The following is a 25,379-nucleotide window of genomic DNA, read 5'->3' as shown; positions in this document are numbered from 1 at the left end:
ATGCTAAATTGATGGTTTACTGGTATTGGTGGTGGTTTTTATTTTCTAAGCAGAGGAGAGCAGAGTTTTGGTTTTTAAACCAAAATTCTGTTAGGAAGCAACATTGTTGTAAGGCTACTCAGCAAAGATGGTTTTTGCCAATTTTGCCTGTATTTCAGATTTCAAGGTTTTTTTTATTTTGAAATTCTTTTTCTCAAGGCTGTACTTTTGAGATATAAATCTTTAATCTTTTGAACATGCTCCAAGCTCTCCAGGCACCCAAAATTCTCTTCGCTATTACTTCTTTAGGATTTACTGGCTGTATGTTGCTTCTGCTTTAATTTACAATCCAGGATTATTTGTAAGTATAATTTTAAATGTTGGCAAGTTGTTAATTGGATTAAAAAGAATGCAAGTGAGATGTTCCTTTGCTTTATACTTTATGAAAGGGGAATTTGCGTGTGTGTGGTGGTGGTGTTCCATGTGCTAGCTTACTATTTTGAGCAGACTTTGTTTTCCACTTTGAATTCCCTGTTTGATGGAAGTGGAATGAGATCTTGCTGGACAGTAGAAAGAAAGGCTGCCTATATTTCATGTTACAGCTACCCAAAGCGTCATACGATTTCATGTTTAAGGGTGGTTTTAAAAGTGTATAGGGGACTTCTTGACCTTAATCCTGGTATCTTAAAAATGCATGCAGAGATTAGAGTTTTGGGGTAATTTCATCCCTCATGAAAGAGCTTTGATACCAGTTCTGTGGACTGAGGGGTGTTGTCAGTCGGAGGGCCTCACACATGGGCTGCTGTGTCTCCAGCCAGCAGCCTGTGAGGACTTCTATTACACATACAGAGGAAGGCAAAATAAGTAAACTGAGATGGCCCAAGCAAGCTACTGGTTCTTCCCCTAGACTTTGGGGAGAGAAAAGGATTGGGCACTGGTTTTAACATAGGGAATATAGTGAATAATATTATAATAATTTTGTATATAATTTTAACTAGTCTTATCATGGTGATCATTTTGTAATATATATAAATATTGAATCACTATGATGTACACCTGAAACTAATAGGATATTGAGTGTTAATTATACTTTAATAAAAAAAGAAAAAAGTGAGCCTATAGGAAAATATTTATAGGGCACCCTTTGTCATACTCCTGACTCATTGCAGATTATCAGTAAATGAAAGATAGTCGAAGCAGTGGTAGCAGCAGCAGAACAGATAAGAGAGAGGGCAGTGATTGCAGAAGCGACTGGGGTGGGTTCTGGTACGGCTGGTGGAGCAAGGCTGATGGTATTAGAAGACTCAGGACTTGTACCTCTGTCCATCCCTCCCTCAACCCCCTCACCCTCGCTGGCCCTGGGCTTTGCACATAATTGGTGCAGCAAATATTTTTTGAAACATTTATGAACATCATTCAAATCATCACAAAATATTTTATGAGTCCTATAAAGTGCCTTCTTTCTCTGAATTATTTCTGATGATATATCTCATGTTATTTTAAATATAGAAGAATTTATCCCTCATCCTTCTTCAACTTTGTGTGTGCATGAGTGAAGAAAGTACTACAAAAGTGTTTTTCTACGGAAAAAAATACCTGTTAATATCTTGCTGTATATTACATTTTGGTTATCATGTTGAAAAAGAAATCCAAATGACCTCAAACTTTGCCACATAGGGAAGTAAACAGCAATTTTTTTTAGATCTAATGAAAGTAACCTAGAAGAATAAAAGGTAAATTCCTCTAGATCTCTTATTAGGCTTTTTTTTTTTCTTCTTCTTCTTCCAAGCAGCTAAACAGTCACTAGTTTTACTGAGTCTTTGCACAGAAGTTATAAGTCTGGAGTAGCAAGATTGCTATTCTTTACTGGAGATTTTCCAGCAAGGCAAAGCAAATATTTGTGAATGTGGAAGTATTTTCTGGACCTTAACTCTTACACCTGGTGTATGCTGCAGTCTGCTTATAACAAGATTCTACTTCTAGCTGGTAAACGAGAGACTCCCAGTGAAGCATTATTGTACCAGGGGTTGAGGATGGGAGGAGGGACAGCACTGGGACACGATGTGTTTATCACATTTGCCGTGATTTCATTGCTAGGTCGCTCATCTCTAGCCAAGTCCACATTAAATTCCATTAGGTCAGCGTTTGAATTCTTATGATAAAATTTCTGTTTTTTAGACTGGTAGACATGTACCTCCCTGAATGCTGCAAGAGATGGTTGCTGAAAATAATGTCAACCATATCTTCATATTGTAGACAAAAGTCATTTTCAAGAAGCTTTGTGATAAATCACCCAGAAAAAAACAGTGAATTATGTGCTAATGGTTGCAAGGAGACAAGCTTTCTATTAGTGATGACAATTATTAATTACTCATCACAAAGTATATGTGTGGTGGGAGCAAATCTCAAAGGTATAATAAAAGGAAATTTGTGCGTTTTTACATAGTGAATGAAAAAAATGTCACTTTAAAAGGGCAAAGAAAACTCTTTTTTTTTTTTTAATTTTTTGTTTATTGCAGTAACATTGGTTTATAACATTGTAAAAATTTCAGGTGTACATCATTATACTTCTATTTCTGCATAGATTACATCATGTTCACCACCCAAATACTAATTACAACCCATCACCACACACATGTACCGAATTATCCCTTTCACCCTCCTCCCTCCCCCCTTCCCCTCTGGTAACCACCAATCCAATCTCTGTCCCTATGTGTTTATGGACATTGAGGGTATAATGCAAAGTGAAATAAGTCAGAGGGAGAAGGTCAAATACTGTATGATTTCCTTCATTAGGTAGTAGATAATAACAACAATAAACAAACACATAGGGAAAACTCTTAAATGATAAAAATGTTGAATTCCTTTGTGATGAACTTTAAAAACTCTATAAACTCAACTCACTGAAGTATGCAATATATATATTTTTTCAGAGCAATCTTTTATCTTGAATTAAAATTAAGCATCGGGATCATTGCAGGCTAATCCCCTAGTTATAGAAATGTTAAAATAAAATTATCTGAAACTTCCTAGTGGAAAGGAATATTAATCGTACAAGGACTGGCCAGAAAATGAATATATTTCTTACTAAGGAAATAATGATTGTTATTCAAGCTGCAAAGTCTAAACATGGAAGGTGAGATAAATTGCCCTTCATTTAACATTTTCTTTATTTGTTTACTAGTAGTCTGTGGAGTCACATTCCTTATCTTCATTTACTCTCCCAATAACCCTTAGAGGTAGACATCACAACAACTTTACAGATGAGGAAATTGAGCTTGCTCAATGTTGAGTATTTAAGATTACACAGCTGCTCTATGCCAGAGTCCAAATCCAAGCCTAGGTCCACATGCCTCCAAACCCCCTAAATTTTCTGTGTCACTAAGTTATATGGACCTCAGAGAGCTTTCTAGTTAAGGTTGCCATTAGCTATGACCATTGTGGTTGGCGGAATAATGGCTGTGAAGATGTCTACATCCTGATCCCTGGAGCTTGTGAATGTTCCCTTACATGGCAAAGGGATCTGCATTTGTGAGGAAGTTACAAACCTTGAGGTGGGAGATTATCCTGGATTATATATCTGGATTTTAGACCTGGGCCCAGTGTAACCACGAGGGTCCCTGAAAGATGGAAGAGGGAGTCAGAAGAGTCAGAGAAGGGGATGTGACAACGGAAGCAGAGGTTGGAGTGATGTGATTGCTGGCTTTGAAGGAAGGACCCGTGAGCCAAGGGATGCCGCAGCCTCTAGAAGCTGGAAAAGGCAAGAAAACAGATTCTCTCTAGAGCCTCCAAAAAGAATATAGCCCTGCTGACACCTTGATTTTAGCCCAGTGAAACCCACTTTGGACTTCTGACCCCCAAAACTGTAGGATAATAGATTTGCATTGTTTTAAGCTACTAAGTTTGTGGTAATGTATCACAGCAACATTATGAAACTAATATAAGCATCTTAACAATAGCTAGCTGATGTGAAATTTTCCTTGATTTTTTTGTGAATTTTCAGGTGTGGTTTCAGGTACTATCATTTCTGTAGCCCTGACCTCATAGGTGCCCCCTGATAATGTTGGAAAATGAGACCTGATCATAGGTCTCAGATTTGAAAAGCAATTAAACTATATATAGGGACCATTGTATAAGAAATTATTGAGTTCCTTTATGTCAAAGCAAAATACCAGAAGAGTCAGATGGATTTGACATATTGGTGTAGAAAATTTAATTATGGTTATGGTTATTATTAATTTTCTCTGTTCTTTCCTCAGCACCATAATTCAAAAGGAGCCCCTTTTGAACGTTTCAGCTTTGTCTTGTAAATAACGAGGTCACTGTGCCCTCAAATAGTGCTAGTGAGTTTTGTAACCTTAAACAGCAGAAATCCCGTGATGGGTAATTTTGTGAGAAAAGAATAGTTATGCCCCTATCCTTTAAATAAGTGAAATATAGTAAGTGCTCTTAAAATAAACTTTACATTTTCTCATGGGGAATAACATTCCTGGCACTTCATAAGGAAAAGATTTGTGAATGTTGTAGTAGAAGATGCAGATTTCAACAGCCAGTGTACTGGAGCAGTTTGATATCAGGAAAACACACTGAGCTAGTGTTAGGCAGTTTTTTGTGGACTCTTTCTATTCTTAACTTGCCACATTATCTTAGGAAAATTGCTTCAGTTTTTGTGCCTTGGTTTCTTTGTTTGTAAAGTGGGGATAATAGTACCTCCTCTGTTATCTCATTAAAAAAATGTACTGTGATAATATAAATGGTAGTGATTAGAAAAGAATAGAAATAGCTACGCCAATGCTGGGTAGTATTTTTGCTATTAATAAGAAAGTCCCTGATGCTTGCGCACACACACGCATCATGTTGTTTCAACAACAAAAGACCCAGTAAGGCCTTTTGATTCCGTAGAAGGATAAAGTAACATTTAGTAAACAATGTAAGTGTTTATTAAGAAGTTATTCAATCTTTTGATATAAGTTCCACAAATACCTTCAATCAGAATTTATATTAATTTTTCAGTGTCCTCAGAGCTGAGATGTTTATCTTCTACTGAGGCAAAGGAAAAAAACAGCAAACTAGGGAAATCAAGCCAACTTTCCAACTTGCTGTGACTTATTGAATTATATTATTTCTACTTTTGTCACAGATAATATTTGGCAAAATAGGTAAAGGGTTATTTTATAAATTTGTTGTCATAATGTTTAAAAGTGTGAAAAACTAGCATAAGTGCAGTGGCCTTTCATGTAGGGATTTGTGTACTCCTGAGAGCACAGAGGAGCCCTGGGGATGTGGGAGAAAATTTACTATCTGCAAATTTTTATATCAATTTTATTTCCACTTGGGGGTTTGTTTTATAATGTACATGACAGATTAGTATATAGCATATCTATATAATTTATAAATACATAAATATTAGGGCTACTGCTGAAAATGTGTAAATGGTGTTTGCACAATCAAAAAAAATTTGGAGAATATAGTTGTGAAACAACAGAGAATGTAGTATTGAACATTCTAGTTTTTTGTGCACTAATTAGGATTGTAGTGAGAAATGTGTTTTGGGTCGCAGCTTTTATTAACATTGCTAGAAACCAAAAACCAAAGTTAAGGGACATGATTGACCATGACAATTATATTGAAAAGTTACTCCACAGTAGAGGAAAGAAACCTCCATTCTGTAGACAGCTAACTCACTTCCACTTGTAGGCATCATCAGGGCAGCGAGTTTTGTCTTTCTTATTCACTGCTAAAACTGCAACACTTCTAACTCAGCATAGCATATAGTAGGCACTCAACTAATGGTTATTAGGTAAACACATGAATTTGCTGGTATTATGTACCAAGAAGCAACATGCCATTTTGCTTATAGTTGCAGAATAGCCGTAGCAGCATATTGTAAAAGTGCCCAAGGTAGAGTTGTTATTACATGAAAGTTTTATTCAGTTTTCTCTGCTCTGCTTGGATAACTGTAAGCGGTGAGTGCTTCTTCTCGGTCCCCGGTGCTCTGTTTGGCTTTCTACAGGTTTTTTTTTTCTAATTTGCTATCTGGCTATTTTTGGCTTTTTTTTATATATCTGTCTTTCTGTTTTACTCTGTACCATCAATTATTCTTTTCTTCATTTTTTCTTTTATCTTTTTTCACTGATCTTCCCCTTAAAAGTCTCTCTCTAAGCAATAAATATATCTTTTGGCTTTATACTGAGTAGACTTTGAAGCACATGTTGATAATTTATAAAGTGGATAAATGGAACATTTTTTATTTTTCTCAGACAAAACCCTATAATATTAAATTAACCTTTAATAATATGGGTTTTTGGATATTATTTTTAGATAGGAAAAATGTCTTTTTACCTTTACTCTGTCAACATCTTAATGTAGATGAAACAGTCTCCACACCTAATTCTTGTAAAAATATTTAGATTTATTTTTTCATCTTGGTACTTTTAATATAGTTAATTTAAATATTACAGTATTCATGGTGGCTGGGGTATAGTCAGTTAAAATTTTAGTTAAGAGAAATGTATCCTTTTTAGGTCATTATGTTTAGATTATTGTATACACATAATACAGTAAGTGTAAAACATTAACCTATAGTAAGCATGAATTATTGATACAGTAAAGCATAGATATATGATTAATATGCTAAAACCACTCTGATGAAATTTATCTTTTTTGAGATTGAAAAACCATTTGACATTTTCCCTCCCTTAGGGTGTCCATTACATATTTCACTTCTCATTTATGTTGCCATGGAAAAAAGAAGTAAATGAGCTTTCTAGTTTTGGGCTTCTAGATAAATAGGAATTGGCTTTTTTATGGTGCAATCATGTATGTTTACACCCAAAAGGATTTAAAATGAAATTAAAGGGCAATGAAAACATAGTGAAATAAACTGTGAAGACTGAAGAGATGTAATTGTCAAGAAGTAAGTAAAATCATAAGCCCTGTATTTCAGAGGATAGAGCAACAAGGAGGTGGGTGGGGAATAACGTTTATTTACTCAGGTGCTGATAGTGTACAGAGTCGTAAGGCAGGAAGAAAATTAGTTAGAAATTTTCGTCTAGAATTATAAATGACTTTGTGGGCACTACTAAAGTTTGAAGGAAAAGAATTCATTGACTCATTTGACAAATTCTGATTGAGTCCCTACTAAGAGCCGGGTGACAGCATTTTGTCATTAAATCTATGTGACAGTTCTCTGCAACAGGTGCCTTCATTTTGTGCTCATTAAAACTGAGGCTTAGGAAGGTAAAGTGACCTGGCCAAGGCCACATAACTAATAAGGGATGCAGGCAACACTCAAATCCTTATTTATTGGACTCCGAAGCCCAAGTTCTCAACCCCATGCTCGCCTGCCTCCTATTCTGCTGGATGGCTCAGTATCAGGGCAAGGGTGGAGTGGCTTCTGGTTCTTAAAGTGGATGTGACTAGAATTGGGAAGCAAATTAACATTTCATTTTACAGATGTTAATTTCAAAAGAAGAGAATCCTGGGTGTGTCCTGATGGGTTATCCCATGCAGTGTGTTGGGAATTTAGGGGATTAACAAGCAGAGCCAAGCTGGTTGTGTCTAAGAGATTTTACTTAAGCTCAGAGACAGATGGCAAAGCTAATTTCAACTGGAGGTTTCCCAGGGTTCTCATTCAAGGTTTAGGCCAACAGAGGGAATGCCCTCATCATTGGGAGAGTAGTTGGTCTGCTTACCTATAGGTAAAGGTTTGCTGGTAGCATTCCATTCTGGAGAGGGGCTGATGGAACAGATAATGCCAAACACAGAAGAGAAGTCTGAGACTTATGCATGGATTAGGTGGACAAGAGCATGGAACATAGAGAAATGAATTGCGCCATGCAAAGGGGCCAGGGTTTTCTATTCTTGAAGTAGTAATAGACAGCCAAATAATTCAGGAAGGCGTAGAAACAAGAATGTGGCAGAGATGGTCAGCTAATCCCCAAAGATTTACGCTCCCCTCTGGAGTTGTTGCTTGGAAGTGTCGACTCAGCTAGGGACTTCATTTCCCAACACACTTTGCATCTAGGCGGGGCCACATGACTAGTTCTTGCCAAGAAAGTATGAATAGAATGGATGAGTTACTTACAGATGAAGTGGTTATGAGCAGATGTACCTACTCCACGGTCTCTTTCCCCATCTACGAGCCAAATGGAAAGGACTCAGAGGAGAGCAGAGCCCCGAGATGAAAGAAGCCTGGGCCCTAAATGACCATGTGGGTGGTGGCCCAGCTAGGAATACACACACTGGGCTGTGTCATGAGTGAGTGAAGCCATGGGAATTTGGGTTTTATCTGTTATAAAACCACCTAAGATTATAATGTCACATTACCTTAATTAATACAGAATCATCAACAGACTCAACAAAGGGATGAAACTATGACAGTGGGAAAATGGTTATTGATGCAATCAGAAAGAGACTTTACAGTAAGTATAATTAATACTGAATGAAGAAAACTTTTTTCATTGCTTCGTGTGTCCAAGAGAAAAAAGAAACAAATAAAAAGCATGAAAAATAATAACACAACATAAGATGGCAGAAATTAGACCAAAAATTTTAGTAATCACAATATCTGTGAACTGATCAATGTCATCCATTGAAAGGCACAAACTCAGAACAGCATTAGAAAGGACAAAAAGTGATATTCTGGGCTGACCAAAGTGACAAGCCATCAAGAAGGTAATAGTTATGAACCTATATCCAATTAATATAGCTTCAAAACATATTTGGAAAATAATAGAATCTTAGGGAGAAATCAACAAATCCTCAATCATAGCAGGAGATTTTTAACACTCTTCTCTCTGAAACTGACAGATCATGTAGATTAAAAAAATAATAAAAACGTAGATAGAGGATCTGGATAGCACACATTCTCAACACACGTGAAGCAGTTGTAAAAACAGTAGTGAAGTAGGTAAGTCTGACCACATAGTAAGTAGGCCATAAGGAACTCATTAAAACCAGAAATCAATAACAAAGTTAACAGTCTTACCTCCTATACACTTGCAATTTTTTTAAAAGCACTTTTAATAATTCATGAGTTAAAGGGAAAATCAATGTCAAAATTACAAAATATTTACAACTGAATATGGATTAAAGCATTGTTCTTAATACGGATTTGAAGAAGGACAGTTACAGCCCTTTTGCAGTTTGGGTTCCCTGGGAGGAAGACTCTGAGACAGTTTCCCGTGAAGAGCCCTTGGAATCAACATCCGCAGAGGGATGTGAAGAAAGCAGGATTCAGGAGGAGTTGATCTTTGATGCAAGCCCAACAAGAGTCTCAGCTGACTCACAGGGAAGTCTGGAGCTAAAATGCCCTTCAGTGTTGGGCCAAGGTGGCCAGGACTTCATATTCTTGCACCTATCGGTCTTTGGATGTGGGCTACCCTGGGAAGGGGCGTGACTTTGGACAAGGCACTCAGCAGCTGAGGCAATCCCTGAAGAGGCAGGCAGCTGAAGTCTGTCTGCCCACAGTTCTTCCATTAAATCCTTCATTAAAGAGGGATCTGGGTAGCACATCACAGTGTCCTCTTTGTGGCAGGAAAATGCCAGTGTCCCAATTTGAAGGCAGTCAGAGAGAGAATGCTCTCTTTTTCAGCCTTTTGTTCTATTCAGACCTTCAACTGATTGCACGAGGACCACTCACACTAAGGAGGGCAATCTGCTTTACTCAGTCTATAGATTTAAAGGTTAATATCATGCAAAAATACCTTCACAGATACAGACAGAATAATGTTTGACCAAGTGTCTGTGTACCCCATGACCCAGTCAAGCTGACAAATAAAATTAATCATCACAAATGATGACTCGCAAATTTATATCCCTCCCCTAAAATCCAGAATTTGTATATTCAATGGCCTGCTCCTCATCTTTACTTGGATGTTTGAGATCTCACAAATCTAATGTGTCCAAATTAAACTCCCAATTTCCTCCCACAAGCCTGTTCTTTGCACAGTGTTCTCCATTTCAGTTAACAGCAACTCTAGAGTTAATGCAGTCCCTAAATGGCTGAGTAATTCTTACTCCTTTCTCTTGCATCCAAACTGCCAGCAAGTCCCATGGCTTTGCTTTCAAAATATATTCAGACTCCAATCACTTTTACTAACTGCTACCACCCTGGTGCAATCATCTTTTGCCTGGAGTTTTGCAGTATCCTGCTACTTGATCTTCCTGCTTCAATCCTTGATCCCTTGGAGTCTATTTCAATACTGCAGCCCCAGTGATCTTTTTGGAAACACAAGTCGGATTCTATCACTTCTGCTCAGCACCCTCTGATGACTTCCACTTTCACTCAGAGTAAAAGCCAATGCCTTTTGGTCTACGTGATTCTACTTCATCAGGCCTCCCTCCTATGAGGCTTGCCCTCCTTCCTTTCACTCCAGTCACACTGGCCTCCTTGCTGTTCCTCAGATGTGCCTGGCATGCTGTCAGCTCAGGGCCTTTGCACAGCTCTTTCCTCTGCCTGCATTACTCTTCTCCTAGATAGCTATGTGACTTGCTCCCTTGGCCTTTTCAGGTTTTTGCTCAAATACTACAGTCTCAGAGAGTAAGACTTTAATTCTATCTGTGTAAACTAATTTTTAAAGAAGACTATATTCATGCATTGCTTATATAACTAAAAAATAGTAAAGACAAAAAGCCACCATTTAGTTTTTTTTAACTTTTGGAGTCACAGGCACAGTCAGCAAGAGCTCTTTTCCCCTCTGCGATTTTGGATCATATTTCTTCAGCAGTATCTATTCAGCATATGTTTGAATATATGAATCAGCTGCATGTTTCTTCAGCTGTATCTAGGGACCCAAAGATGGACAAAGATGCCTGGGTCCATAGATACAGCTGTAAATACAAAACTGATCAGTGACACCTGTTTCAACTTTCACAAGTAAAAGTGATTTTCATTAAAACTAAATAATAGTTTTTGTCTTTGTCCAAACAGATCTCTGTGTATAAAAGCTGGTGTGGGGCTGGGGAGCAGAAGGATGGTTCAGAGGCACTGGGGCACTAACTCTGTTTTCTCCCCACACGTGGGAATATGGCATTGCTGATGCTGAGATTGAGTTAAAAACCAGGAGAGTGATGATTGTACCAATTCCCCAGCATAGAACTTCTTACATGCTTAGTGCATATGTGCTGCTGGAAAGGAGATTTAAGTGCTGAGTTTAAAAGACTTGCGACCCAACAGACGTGTTGCTGTTTTTTTGAATCCAGCTGGCCTGGTTTTACATGGGCCATATCAACTGAAGCTAGTAAGGAATTGGGAGCCAGGGAAAACTGGACACCTGGCTACTCATAAGTTTCAGAGTCCTTGGCTAATTAGTTGGGGACCTAAGGGGGTAGCATGTGGTCTTTTCCCCTCAACTTATAACTCTGAAAATACCAGAATCTGGTTCAGAAGAGGGACCTAAAATGCTGCAATAGATAGACATGTCTTTTCTTAAGGCAAATGTGACTTAAAAACCCACAAAAAAATATAGTTCTAAGGAGCTGTAGAAATGGACAAAAATCACGCACAATTGAAAATGTGCTCAATGTCTCACCTAAGTCATCATTAGCTGTTGTCTGAGTAGATGTTCGCATTCTGCAACTTGTATCTGATGATTAGTCATTTAGTTAATATCTACCAAGAAGAGGCCTCTTGAAATAGCTTTTAAATTTAGCCAGAAAAAAATAGCACCATTAATGATGGCCTTGACATTCAGCAAAGCCAAATTAAGCCGTCAATCTGACGTTTTATAGACAGTCTGTTGCAGAGCCTCACACCTGGTGGATGTTCGATAAGCGTTAATTGCCTGGCTGGCAATGAACAGCTGCACATCTGCCTGTTACAGAAGCTGCAGTGGTGGAGGAATTTAGGAGAAGAATGATTTTAGATGTACTGTGGGATAGGACCTTGTGAGTTCCAAAAGGTGTGTGGGTTTTTGTTTTTTTAATTAAAGTGGCTTCGTAATTTCCTTTTACAACTGAACACATTCATTAAAAATAGAATTCCCTTTGTCAGTTCAAGATGAAGTACCAGTTAATAGTGGTAGTGATCAAATGTTATTTCTTTTTTAAATTGAAAGCTGAAAGCCTCTAAAGAATTATTGTCACAGTCCCCTTTAAAATTATTTGCATCAATCTCGGAGAAATCATTAACATTTCAGATTGGATGACTATTAATATTTTCATTATTGTGTTGGTAGTGTACTGTGTTCATTATAGTGAATGGAGAATGGTGAACCCTGTTGCACATTTTATTCTTTCGTTTAAACGATTCACTTCTACTGAATGTAAATACTGTGAAGCTAGAAAAATATTTATGATGTAATAATAATAGCTAACTTTTTTATCATTCACTCTATGCAGTCATTGTGCTAAGCTCTTTATATGTGTTTGTTTCAAGCGTGTGTTGAAAGATTGTTTCACTTTTCTGCCATATCTTTCTTATGCTTTTAAAATTATAACTTTCATACTGTTTTATCTTAAATCACAATTTCTTTCATGCTTATTTAATCGCAGCAATACAGTCAACCTTAGCTTCATCTGAAAGAACAAGAACATGTTTGAAGGATAATGAAGCTGATGAAAATTTTAAGCATTTAGAAATTGAGTATTGAGCAAAGACAGATGTTTTATAAAAGAGAGGTAAGACAGCTGATCGTGTGAATCTGATGAATTGGTGAAAAGAATTATTGGGATCTACAGATATGCCATGGTTCAGTTTATCATCTTTATAGGAAACTGATTCAAAATGAATTGTCCACCTGTGGGATGAGCCAGCTGCTTGTTGAATCAATTGCTTTTAATTAGCTCATTTGGCGTTGATTAGATTTTGGGCTTGCATGCCTGGATCCCTGAAAGACTGAATTACCAGCATTCTTCTCATTTAGAGAGATGTGACTCTAAAGTGATGAGAGATTTTCATATCAAATCATTCATATCACTTTCAAAATTATATATATGTATATATAAATTTTCATAGGATTAAAAGAAGTTCTTCATCTAGTTACTTTTGAAAGCTATTTGAACTCTTGTGGATGATTCTTAAACTCTTTTTTTCCCATTTTTTTCCTTGCTTTGCATGTAGCCTGCATGGGCAAAGCATCGAATGTGTTTGCAAGAGGAGTGAACTTGACTATATGGGATGACCTGAACACTTCTCCTAAACTGACCTGTTCTGCCTTGGATCAGGAAGGTTCTAGTGAAGTGGCTGCTTAGCAACTAATGGAGTTAGATGCAACTGTGCTAGCTGGGGCTCTTGCCCTCATCTGTGTGTACGCCTAATCATGGGAGAGTGCCTCCAGTGTGCGTTGCCTGACTCACAGCTGTCAAACCAAAGTGACAAATAAAATGAAAGACAGAAGAGGGATTCCACAGCCAGACTAGGCACCTATATTTATAGTCTTACACACCTTATTTTGTTAGCATATTGAAGAAAAATATACTGAAAGAGGGCATTAAAAATAAAAGAGGGAGCCAGCCCCGATGGCCTAGTGGTTAAAGTTCAGGGCTCACCGCTTCAGTGGCCCGGGTTCACTTCCCGGTTGTGAAACCACACCACCCTTCTGTCAGTTGCTGTGCTGTGGTGGTGGCTCATATAGAAGAACTAGAATGACTTACACCTAGGATATACAACCATGTACTGGGGCTTTGGGGAGGAGAAAAAAAAAAGAGGAAGATTGGCAACAGATGTTAGCTCAAGGCAAATCTTTCCCTGCAATCAATCAATCAATCAATCAATAAACAAACAAACAAATAAATAAATAAAAATAAAGAGGAACTGTTGAAATTTTGGGTTAAAATTTTAAGAGTGATAGTTAACTTATACTGGGTTTTAAAAAAGTAGAATAATAAGTGATAATTGAGGAGATTCCACGCTATTGTCTTCAACATTCTTCCAAAAACTTCTCTGTAGAAAAGAGGTAACAGATTTTATGTGATGATGTCATGAATTCCAGCACAGAAACAGTGTGTTTTAGCGCTTGGACATATGCATACTTTATGATGCAGGTCTGGCACATCTGCTCCTGCATCATAAAGGTTTTTACACCCATTAAGTATTTCTGTACCCATGACAGACATCTTGACTAGATCCTGACCACTCTCACGTGAGCCTGGATGTGGCCTTCTAACCCTCCACAGGGATCCAGGCAGCCGCTACCAATATCAGATTGGGCGGTCAAGAAACTGCCATGTCATTCTTTGTGGCAAATTGAAACTTCTTAAAAGCTTCTACTTTTTGAATTCCATAGGAAGGGATCTGAGTGATTTGTGTCAATATCAGCTCTGAGGTGGCCACATGAAATTCCGCTTCAGGAAAATAAGAAGGAGATGGACCAGAGAAAGTCAACCAAAGTAACTGGGAAAAGGGAGGTGGTGTGATGGATATGCCTGAAGTTTCCTACCACTGCCACCATCCAAGAACACAGGATGATTTACTCTTTCAAAGGACTTATTCTCGAAACCATGGGTCTTTCTTTAACATTTGTTTTCTAAGCAGTAACCTCCTGTCCCCCTGAATCTGGGGATCAGTCCTCTCTTGCTGGGCTTTGGACTCAGGCCTCCTGCCCGGACTATAGGATATCTAGCGTTGGCTCTGAGTGCTAATATTTTATGACTCAGAGAATTTGGAGTAGGAACTGTTTCCAATAGGAGACTTAAGAGCTGTTACCACATATGGGAAAGGCTGTTAAGGAGAAAAGAGAATGAATTTATTGATCTACTAGGACCAAGGGGAGAAAGTTATCAGGAGGGTGATTATGATTCAATATTCTGAAGGTGTTAACTAATACTTTGCATTCTCCTGTAAAGTATTGGGTGTCTCATCACTTCAGATATTCAGATATGCAAAGAATGCTGCAAGGGGTGGGGGGGTTGACTACAGCCATGGCTCTCAAACTGTAATGTGCACATGGGTCACCTGGAGCTCCTGTTAAAACGCACCTCCCCATCCAGTAGGTGTGAGGTGGGTCTGAGACTCTGCGTAGCCAGTGCTGCTTGTCCAGGGACCACACCTTGAGTAGCAAGGGGCCAGTGATCTCTGAAGTACCTTCCAGTTTTAAAATTCCATTTACAGAAGAGAAGCTTGAGTTTTAGTTGTGATACCTAAACACACCCAGTGCAGCTTTGGTATGCCACATCAGAGCCTCTTCTGTATCCTACTCAGAGAAGGCTCCCTGAATGCCTGTCCTATTGCAGTCGACACGGAATCTCTCACTCTGCCTCCTCAGTTGCTCCACCTCTTCTTTTTTTCTTCAGGCTTGCGAACTTTTTTATTACTGTCCCCTAAAAATTTCCTTTCTTCACAGCTACCTCCCCTGACTCACGCAGACTCTGTATCACATCTGCTCAGTCACTCCTTCATGCAGGCCCCAAATTCTGTCCTAAGACAGCTGTCAAAATGCAGGAAATCCAGGTTTGGTCTTAGTCAGGGTGTCCTTAGTAGATTTTGAAAGGCAGGATGGTACCCTTGGCTGCCATATGAGGACACACCAAAAGATCTCTGCACAGGAAAGATTCATTCAGTAATGACTTATCAAATATATTCAATAAGGAAGAGTAAAAGTACCATCCCTAAATATCTGAAAGATATTTAAAGATAAAAGAGGGCCAGCCCGGGTGGCCTAGTGGTTAAGTTTGGCACGCTCCATTTCGGTGGCCTGGGTTTGGTTCCTGGGTGCAGACCTATGCTATTCGTGTGTCAGTGGGCATGCTGTGGCAGTGGCTCACATACAAAAAGAGGAAGATTGGTAACAGATGTTAGCTCAGGGCAAATCTTGCTCAGCAAATAAACAAATAAATAAAATACAGATAAAAGAATGGACTTCTTTACGTGATGGATAGTAAAGTATTGAAATCCCATACCCAAGGGCTATAACCACAGACGAGCAGGTGACAGAAGCAGCAAAGGGATGAGCAGAAGCCAGGGGATCTGAGAGGGTGACCCAGGGCTGAAGCCAGATGTGTGGATGCCATTTTCCAGAGGGTGTAACAAGTGACAAGGATAAATTCCGTTTATGGATAACCTGACTTTGTGATGGGCAACAGTTTCCGGCCTTCACATTTACTGTATCTTGAGCTAAGGAAGAAAACAGCTTGATTCATGTCTTTTTTCCATTCCATTCCTTTCTCTCCCAGAAGACCCAAGTAGTTGAAATATGGCCACATCCTGGAGGAGGGTAAGTCTAAAGAGAAATAGGATAAACCATAATGATGCTGGGCTTGAAGGGCTTATTATCACCGTATAGTTAATTTAAGAAGCAGCTGTCCCAAGAGCAGAGCTGTGAAATACAGCTAGATTCTTTGAATAAACAAGCTACATATCTGAAGATGTTGGGAAAACCAATATGTCTCACAGTTTTTAGCATGTAAGATGGATTTTTCTTTATATGGTTAAGGTGAAGAGAAACTAGTATTTTATTAATATTAATTTTTGCTGCATAAGTATATTTGGAGTAATATAATTTTACTGTTTTAATTTGTGCTGATATTTTATTCTCTGAGTATTGCGATACTGTTTGAGGAAGAATTAAAACGGCTATAAATATATAGGGAAAAAACCCTCCAACCAAACATCCCCACTCTTTCTGGCCATTAAGCTCCCCAACTGGATTGGATTGCTTTTGCATTTTCGAGATTAAGAAGGTAAATAGTCCGGTTCAACTGTGGTCAGGACCCTTCTCTCCTTAATGCCAGGGAAATGGGCTATTGTGGTAATTGAGCAGTCTCATTAACTGGGATTTACTACCCATTCTATACGTGAGGTATAACCAAAATGTAATAACGGATAATCCCCATTAACTCTAAATTGAGCAAAATGTAATGTTTGTTGATTCAGAAGTTAGCTCACATCTCTGTATTGCCTCATGGCCATTGTAAACATCACTAATTACACAACACTGGGCATATAAAAGATGGAGGGGATCATTCTTGATCTCATGCAATCATCAAGTTGCTTTTTTCAATAACTTCCTTGAATATGTTTGTTTACTTTTATTTAACTCTCTCATAAAAGATAAGGGTTGAATGTGCAAGAAAAATCTAGTTATTTCACTTGTAAAATCATTTGGATTCCTTATACAATGGGAATTCACAGAACATCTTGTGCACATCCAGTGCAACTCAAAAGCTAGGTGTAGTTTACCAGGTAAAAAGATCGTGTTTCACTAACTTTAAGTGCTTAAAAAAGTCTATCATCTGTGGTTCTGCTTTGAAGATGTAGTAGAATTTCCATTGGTCAGTTTTGTGGGATAATGTACCCACCTAAGATTGCTTGTAGCTCATCTTGTGACTGCATGACACCTAAGTGACCCAGGAAACTTAATTCATGTACTGTGATTTTAGGACTCCATTTGTGTCATTTCTGTGTGAAATACAGGAGGAATAACACACCATAAATCCACAGCTCTCTCTGTGGTAGGCACTTAAAGTGGATTGTATCCTCACAAACTGAGTTTTCAATTAGAAAGATTTGTGGTGGCAGCAGCACATTATCAGCCAAGAGTGGACTGTGATGACTGTAAATCTCAGCCTGGCCAAGGCTCTCCTGAAGACAAACAGTGTGAACCAAGGAAGAGTCTGTGCATTTCTTTGATATTTCCAAGCAGAACCGTAGCCCATACTCTGGCAGAATGTTGTGGCTTGATAGAGGACATTGCCAAATGTTCTTACTGTTTTCTAAATGTCTAGCTTTGAACTCATTTGTGTTTAGCTTATGGTAAATACTCTTTCTCTCTGACTTTAGCTACTATTTTATATCCCAGCGTCTAAAACACCTCAGATCCAGAAAATTCTTTCTTAGGTCGAATTATTTATTTTTGTTTACAACAATGTAGAACAGCTGGACGTCATCCGTAGCTGAATTTTTGAAGAGCTTGTCGGTTCATTCATTCAGTCACTTGTATTTGTTGCATGCATGCATTGTAGGGTCTAGGGGCTCCAGAGTGAGTAAGGAAGACATGGTACCCGCTTTCATGGAGCTTAGAGTTTACCTTTCCAAAAAGTTCGATGCTAAAAGATAGTGCCCTTGGTCTCATCACCTCTTTGGCTATTAAAGGAGGCTTTGTCCTTCCCTATGGGCTCCAGCAGGTCTCCAGACATTGTTTCATGAGCTCAGGCAGCCTAGGCAGCGGGTGTTTCACTGTGTCAGAAGGCCACCTTCTTCCTTACTTCTGTGGTATCCACTGAGGCTTTTCCTAATTGAGATGCCTTGTGCATTTATTAAACCCGAGACATTGACCTTGATTTAATAGTTCCCTTTTTTAATCTTTTAATTAACCAATTTTCTAATTTTTAAAAATTGTGTTCAATTTGTAACATTAAATTTCTAAGACAATGTGATATGGTATCAAAATGCAACCATTTTGCAACTAAAATGCGCCGTGTTTATAGAAATGGTGGTGATGGTTTTTATGGTGGGTCGGTCCTTAAAGTCGGGTGGAGGAGGATGCGGTGACAGCCAGACATAGGGCTTTTGAGCGGGACTGTCGTTAGGAAAGTATTTGAAAGGAATGGATTTGGACAGAGGAGAGGGAGGGGGCTTTTTCTTGTTTCTCATTCCAGTTGGGATCAAAGGGAGACATGGGAGGGTAGGACAATTAGCCTGGATTAGAATAACAGTCTCTGTTTATTAAGCATCTTCTATGTGCCAGGTATTATGCTTGACATTAAGCATAATTGTATCTAAACTTCAAGGTAACCTTGTGAGGTTGATATCATCCGCATTTTACAGACAAGGGGCCTGAGGTTAAGAGAGTTAATTAGCCAAAGGTCACATGTTCAAGATAAATTGCCCACATGACCAGGAGGTTTTAGAACCAGGGTTTGAATCAGATGTGTCTTTCTGCACAGTCCTGAACATTAAAAATAAAACAAAGTTTTTAAAAGGCATTTGTTAGAAATACACAGGTAATACATGTTCATTGTAATGATCCAAACAGTCCTTATGTAAATGGAGTAAAATTAATACTCTCTTCCTTCCCTCTATAGTCATACCCTATAATAAAAACACAGTGACCAATTAGGTGCTCCTTTATTGCTTATAGATATATACATGTACATTATTTAAGGGGTTGTGTTCTCTCCCCAACTCTACCAGGCCAGGCTTCAGGTTCGGTAGCTCACTCCCCCTGGGTGAGGATCCCTGTTCTATGCCAGTATCGCCCTGCTTGCTTTGGTAAGACCCAGGAAAGCAGATTCAAAAAGCTCTCTTGGCAGCTTGTCCTATTATTTAACCTTTGCTCTCAGGAAGTCTTTCCATTTCATTAACCCAGCTAATTCTTCTGCAGTTTGAGTCATTTCTGTCCTGCTCTGCATATGGGGTTGATAGAGAGCAGCTGGTCACCATATCGGGTGCAGTTACAACTTGGAAGATCTGAAAAAAGAAATTAATGTGGGGAATATGAAAAACTGAAACACCCGTATAATAAAAAGCAGACATTGAAAACAACTAAAATTTCTTTCGGTTTCTTTTAAAATGGTTATTAAAAGTCTAGAAGCAAATTCAGAATTACACAAATTTAAAGCTCTTTTTTTTAACTGTAACCTGTGCTTTTTTTTTTGTGGTGAGGAAGATTGGCCCTGAGCTAACATCCGTTGCCAATCCTCCTCTTTTTGCTTAAGGTAGATTGTCCCTGAACTAACATCTGTGCCAATCTTCCTCTATTTGTAGGTGAGACACGGCCACAGTGTGGCTTGATGAGTGGTGTGTAGGTTCTCGTCCGGGATTCGGAAGCGTGAACCCTGGGCCACCGAAATGGGGTGTGCGAACTTAACCACTACGCCACTGGGCAAGCCCCAGACCTGTGCTTTTTAATCTTGCAACTTTAGACCATCTTCTACAAATTCATAAGCAGAATCCATTTAACCTTAAAATCAATTTCCTATTAGTATTTTTTATCTGTGGCCACTCTTGATTTCAAAAAACAAAACAGAAACTGATACTTCTGCAAATATATAAACCCTTTTAACCATAGAATACATAAAAGAAATTTCATTATATTTCATTGTTACCTCAAAATACAAATTTTACTAAGAGTTTGTCCTATGTCAGGAACTGTACTGAATACTTTATATGTATTATCATATAATCTTCAAACATGTTCATGAAGTGGGTACAATTTTTAGCTCCATTTTTCAGATATGAAAACTGAGTCACAGAGAAGTTACGTATTTGTCCAAAATCACTTGCCAGTCAGTGTTCAAATCCAGAATTGTTTGGTTACAAGTTTGCCCTTAATCACTGTGCTCCACCAGACCAAGGATTATGTGACTTCAAGTCGAGTGTTCTTAACCTACCACATAGTGCCTGAACTGCTGGTGGCATCAGTGGGAAGCCAGATGAACTCACTCACTAACCAACTTGCCAAATTTACCATATTGACTCATTTGCCTTTAACAGCTTCTAAATTTCGTTTATTCATGATAAAGTAAATTTCTGAAAGTTAAACATATTCTGAATGTTTGCTATTTAGTATATCAAATATAATTGTATATATTACACATCAAATGCTCTCAATATCTTTAGGACATTTTGAATATTATTTTTTATTTTCTCAAATTGTAAGCATTTAAAATATTCTTTAGAAATTTTCTCAAATGACAAGAGAGCAATAATTTTGTATTCGTAACAGTTAAAATTTCAACTATAAGTTAAGCTATCAAAGAGAATCCTGTTCATTATGAAAACTTAAAACTCTCTAAAGCAGTGAGATAGAAATGAGGATCTCCAGAAAGAATAATGGACCATCGGTTAATACCACCCATTTTATACATATTGATTTAAAATGTATAGAATTGTGAGAATAAAAAATAAATTTATTGGGGCCGGCCCAGTGGCATAGTGGTTAAGTTCACATGCTCTGCTTTGGCGGCCCAGGGTTTGTGGGTTCAAATCCCAGGCACGGACCTACACATTGCTCATCAAGCCATGCTTTGGCAGCGTCCCACATGCAAAAAAGATAGAGGAAGATGGGCACAGATGTTAGCTCAGCGACAATCTTCCTCAAGCAAATAGAGGAAGATTTGGCAACAGATGTTAGCTCAGGGACATTCTTCCTCACCAAAATAAATAAATAAATAAACTTATTAAAATAAAAAATTGCTGTTTTGTTTTTTTGTTTTACTTCATGAAGTTAGCCAAAGTGCCAAATCTGAAGGGACAGTCACCTCAGACTTCTCTTATTTCTGACACCAAATACAAGTTTGAAGGGCAAAGGGCATCCTAAAACTATTCTGTTCGATAATTCACTAGAAAGACTCACAGAACTCACTGAAAGCTTTTATACTCATGAATATGGCTTATTACAGGAAAAGGATACAAGTTAGAACCAGCCAAGGGCAGTGTCCAGAAGGGGACCAAATAGGGAGCTTCTGGCCATCCTCCCTCTGTGGAGTCATGGACAGTGGTACCTCCTCCTGGCCACGCTATGTGACAATATGCACAGAGGACTGCCAACCAGGGAAGCTTGCCCAAGCTTTTGGTGTCCAGGGGTTTTACTGGGGCTCAATCACAAACTGCCTATGTGACTGACTTTTCTTCTCCAACCGTTCCTGGAGGTTAGAGTAATACCTTTAGTCTCCAGTTACTCTGGAGGTCAGGACTGATATCTTGTGGCCCAAAGCCCTCATCGTAAATCATGTTATTAGACTGTCAGCAGCCAAAGTCCCCAGGCAAACAAAGATACTCATATCAGGCGGGATACTCCAAGGGCCTAGAGATCACCTCCCAGAAGTCAAGGACAAAGGCCAGACCTCTCTTTGGGTAAGGTTAATTCTTCACTACCTAGCATGGTATACTATAGAATACTGTGGAACAGAATACTATACTTTTCTAAATAGTGTATTTCATCATCACTAACCAATATTGGATATTCTCTTTATAGCTGTTAAGTCAAACTTGCCAAATATGTACAAATTAGTGTGGAGTTTTTTGGGAAGTGTAGAGGGAGAACCAATGCATTTGTTTAATTTGGCAAATTTTCCCTTTTTTAAATTTTCAGGTTTTCATTTGACATGCTGATCATTCAGTGAGAGAACTGATTTTCAATAAGTTGGCCATTTGGAGAATTGGTTTGGGGGCAAATCGATTTTCACTGAATAACTAAGACAGTGGTTCTCAAACTTGAGTGAGCATAAGAGTCAACTGAGTGGCCCATTACAACACAGATTGCTGGGCTCCAATCTGCCTTTCTGACTCAGTAGGTCTGAGCTGGGGCCCTGAGAGTCTGCACTCTGACAAGTTCCCAGGTGATGCTGATGTTGCTGGTCCAGGGGCCACACTTTGAGAAGCACACACACTGAAATACAGTGTGTGATATATAGTAGCCGAGAGGAAGGATATGTGTCATTGAGATGAGGCAGAAAAAAGGCAGAGAATTCGGGAGACGAAAGTGCAACTTTCCCCCATGTCCTATTAGCCAGAATGTTTGGGGGTGCTCCACGTTTCCTGGTAACAGTGAGACCCCAGGATTAAGAGAATGAGTTCAGTGAGTGACCCTAAATACAGTAACCCTAGGGAACAGCTTGGGGATTAAATGAGACTCTGTGTGTGGGGTGTGCAGTGCTGTTTTTGTGTTACTGTAACTGTTTAGACAGCCAAGTGATTGGCAGTGGCTTGTATGAATGAAGCTTTGTAGAAGCGTTTCAAACACCAAAATCAATCATAAACTTGTATAACATTTTTTTCCTAGTCTCTCTAGGACTTTGTCTTACTTCTTTGCTTTTAAGTCCCGTAACTCTTGGTCTCTGAATCTCTCCCAGGCAATGTTCAGTCTTTGTATGGTGGAAAGTGGAGCTGACGAGGTGAATTTACATGGTGTGACCAGCCTTGGCTTGAAGCAGGCGCTGGAGTTTGCGTACACGGGGCAGGTATGGTACCAAATGTGATCTGACAGGCTTAACATTTTAACTGCACCTAATCAGAGGAGATTATCTTTGAGGTATGAGATTTAGTTATGTTTCTTGTTATTCATTTTGCTCTTAAAAAAAGTTGTACACCTACTTAATTTTATAGCTAAAGTGATAGAAAGGTAGCTAAAGCAATGTGATTTTAAATATGATCCAGTGAACGTAGCATTTTAATCTCAGCTCAGTGGCTTGCTGGTGTAATTAAAAAATATCCTGGGCCAGCCCCGTGGCTTAGCAGTTAAGTGCGCGTGCTCCGCTGCTGGCGGCCCGGGTTCGGATCCCGGGCGCGCACTGACGCACCGCTTCTCCGGCCATGCTGAGGCGTGTCCCACATACAGCAACTAGAAGGATGTGCAGCTATGACATACAACTATCTACTGGGGCTTTGGGGTAAAAAAATAAATAAAATTATTAAAAAAAAATATCCTAAAGAACTATCATATGGAAAAGAGTTCACAATATAACATGAATTCTCATTGTTATCACCGAAGCTCAGTGACTTACTCGTGGCTTTATTGGCCTAAAAACAAGACCAAAAAATTTAAAGCTCCAAAAAGCTCTGTCTAGCATCTTGGCACCATGTCCTCCACACATATCTCAGAATTGGGGTCTCAGGTATTTAGATTAGAATGTGATGGTTTGAAAGCCAAATTTGTTTATCACTAAAATTGTTGTAAAACTTACAGGAATGTCCAGAGAACATCCATTTTCATCTGAGAACAACTCAACTAAATCAACCCAGATACAGACTAGATGTTTATCCTCTTTTATAAAGTTTTGTTCTTTAATTCTGCTTCATCCAACTTGTTTTTAGTGTCTTCTATGCTAAATTAAGGGTCTCTTCTCTGGGCACGCTCACTTTCTGGTGAGGGAGAGAGGTAAATATGTAACTGCATGTCCTCACTGTTAAAATAGAGAATATACAACGCAGTGGGGACGGAAAGAAAGGTGTGGTCAACTGGGGCCGTCAGTGCAGACCTTCACAGAGAAGGTGGTATTTGGGTCTTGAAGAATGTTAGGAGTTCACTTTTCCACTAGCTTTCCTTCTTTAGAGGCTTATTAAAGTGAATGATATCGTCCACTCTCCTTTCTGGATCCAGTAGAGTTCGAGATATGTTTCATGGAATAACTGAGGCAACTCTGGCAGCTGAAATTAAAATAGTAGGTAGAAAGGAAAAAAATCATCCATCGAGTAGCAGGTGCAAAGGGGAATAGAAAGGGGATGGACCACAAGTTCAGGGTCAGCCCAGTCAAATTTCCTGCCTTAGGAAATTGAGCCAAACAGTTATTGTTCACAGAGTTGCCAAAGCATATTCTTAGTGAGGTGAGGAAATAATGGGTTGTATGCTTTTTGGGTTACAGATGTCAAGATGGATACCAGCTGTAAATTGTGTCTTGTGTGTATTGCTCTCTTCACACCTGAATTGCAGTCACACCTCCATTTGCCCATCTCTAAAGTAAGACTGACAACCCGTAGCTCATACTTCGCTGGTGGCAATGGGGATGAAATAGTAAATATTGACTTTTTGATAAAGATACCCAAATACATAGTTTCTGTACTCAGCTGCATTAACAAATAAATGGTTTAAGCTCAGTTGCTATAGGATATAAAGCACTTTTAAATCATTAGTAAATAAAAGGGCACATAGTTGTTATGAAGGCTGAGGTAAACACACATGCAAATATGTGACTGCTTTGTTGTTGGCCTTGATTGCTCTGTGGTTTCCTTCAGAGTGACTCAGTTATATGAATGCGAGCTGAAGAGAGCAGAAGGGAGCTGACTTTTTGAAGGATAAGAAAACTGCTTGGAAAGAGGGAAAAATTTTGCTGAAGGGCAGCCATATCCCATTGCCTACGAGTCATGTGCTCAGATTCCACTTTTATGAGAAAAGGGAAGCCAAACAAGAAAAAAATATATAGATGTCTGGCATTAGTGCTTTTTTTAAAAAAAAATCAAGCCCTAGGAGCAGCCCTGGAGTTGCATTTATTCTGCCCAGTGACCCTTTCTTGACATGTGCGCGCACACAGGGGTGGCCAGCCTGCCGCATACAGCAGGAGTCATCTGTTCAGATTGTGTACTGAGGGGACAGGAGGGGACCGACATTTCATGGAACTCTTCTGCAGGCTCCAGGGCGGTGCACCAGGCACTTGGTGTGTGCTGTTGAACCTGATCTTCTAGACAGCTCTGAGGAATGCAGCGATCCCATAAGTAAAGACACCAAGCCCAGGGAGCTGCAGTGAGTGACTAAGATCATTCTCCCAGTGTCTGTGGACCCAGTGAGTCCAACCCACTCCTCTTAATTTCAACATTATTCTTTCTTAATGTCCTAGGTCATTAAGAAAAGGTTAAGTCATATTCGTTAGACTTTGAAGGACACAGCAACGTTTTAGAATGAGAGCTATTTTGATGGTTCTCTCAACCTGGTGCCTCTCCAACACCCAGGCCCCGAGGGCTCTGGATTGCAGCACTGGTACTCCACATGTGATGGCTCTGCTGCAGAGTGGAGGCTCATATAGTC

At 39.0% G+C, this 25,379-nt stretch overlaps 1 protein-coding gene across 3 annotated transcripts in view; it reads left to right on the top strand.

The window, feature by feature from the left end:
* Window positions 1–25,379, top strand: part of KLHL32 (kelch like family member 32) — a 192,740-nt gene that overhangs the window by 66,217 nt on the left and 101,144 nt on the right. For all 3 annotated transcript variants that reach the window (XR_009223552.1, XM_058566598.1, XM_058566599.1), the window contains exon 4: window positions 22,714–22,821. Coding sequence is in view for 2 of the 3 variants with exons in the window: in XM_058566598.1 (XP_058422581.1) it covers window positions 22,714–22,821 (108 nt within the window). In the remaining variant the exon portion in view is untranslated. The remainder of the gene's footprint in view (window positions 1–22,713; window positions 22,822–25,379) is intronic.

The sequence above is a fragment of the Diceros bicornis genome, chromosome 23 (assembly GCF_020826845.1).
Source record: "Diceros bicornis minor isolate mBicDic1 chromosome 23, mDicBic1.mat.cur, whole genome shotgun sequence".
NCBI classification, from domain to species: Eukaryota; Metazoa; Chordata; class Mammalia; order Perissodactyla; family Rhinocerotidae; genus Diceros; species Diceros bicornis.
Note: the sequence above shows the minus strand (reverse complement) of the source record. Positions and strands in the feature narration are given on the sequence as shown.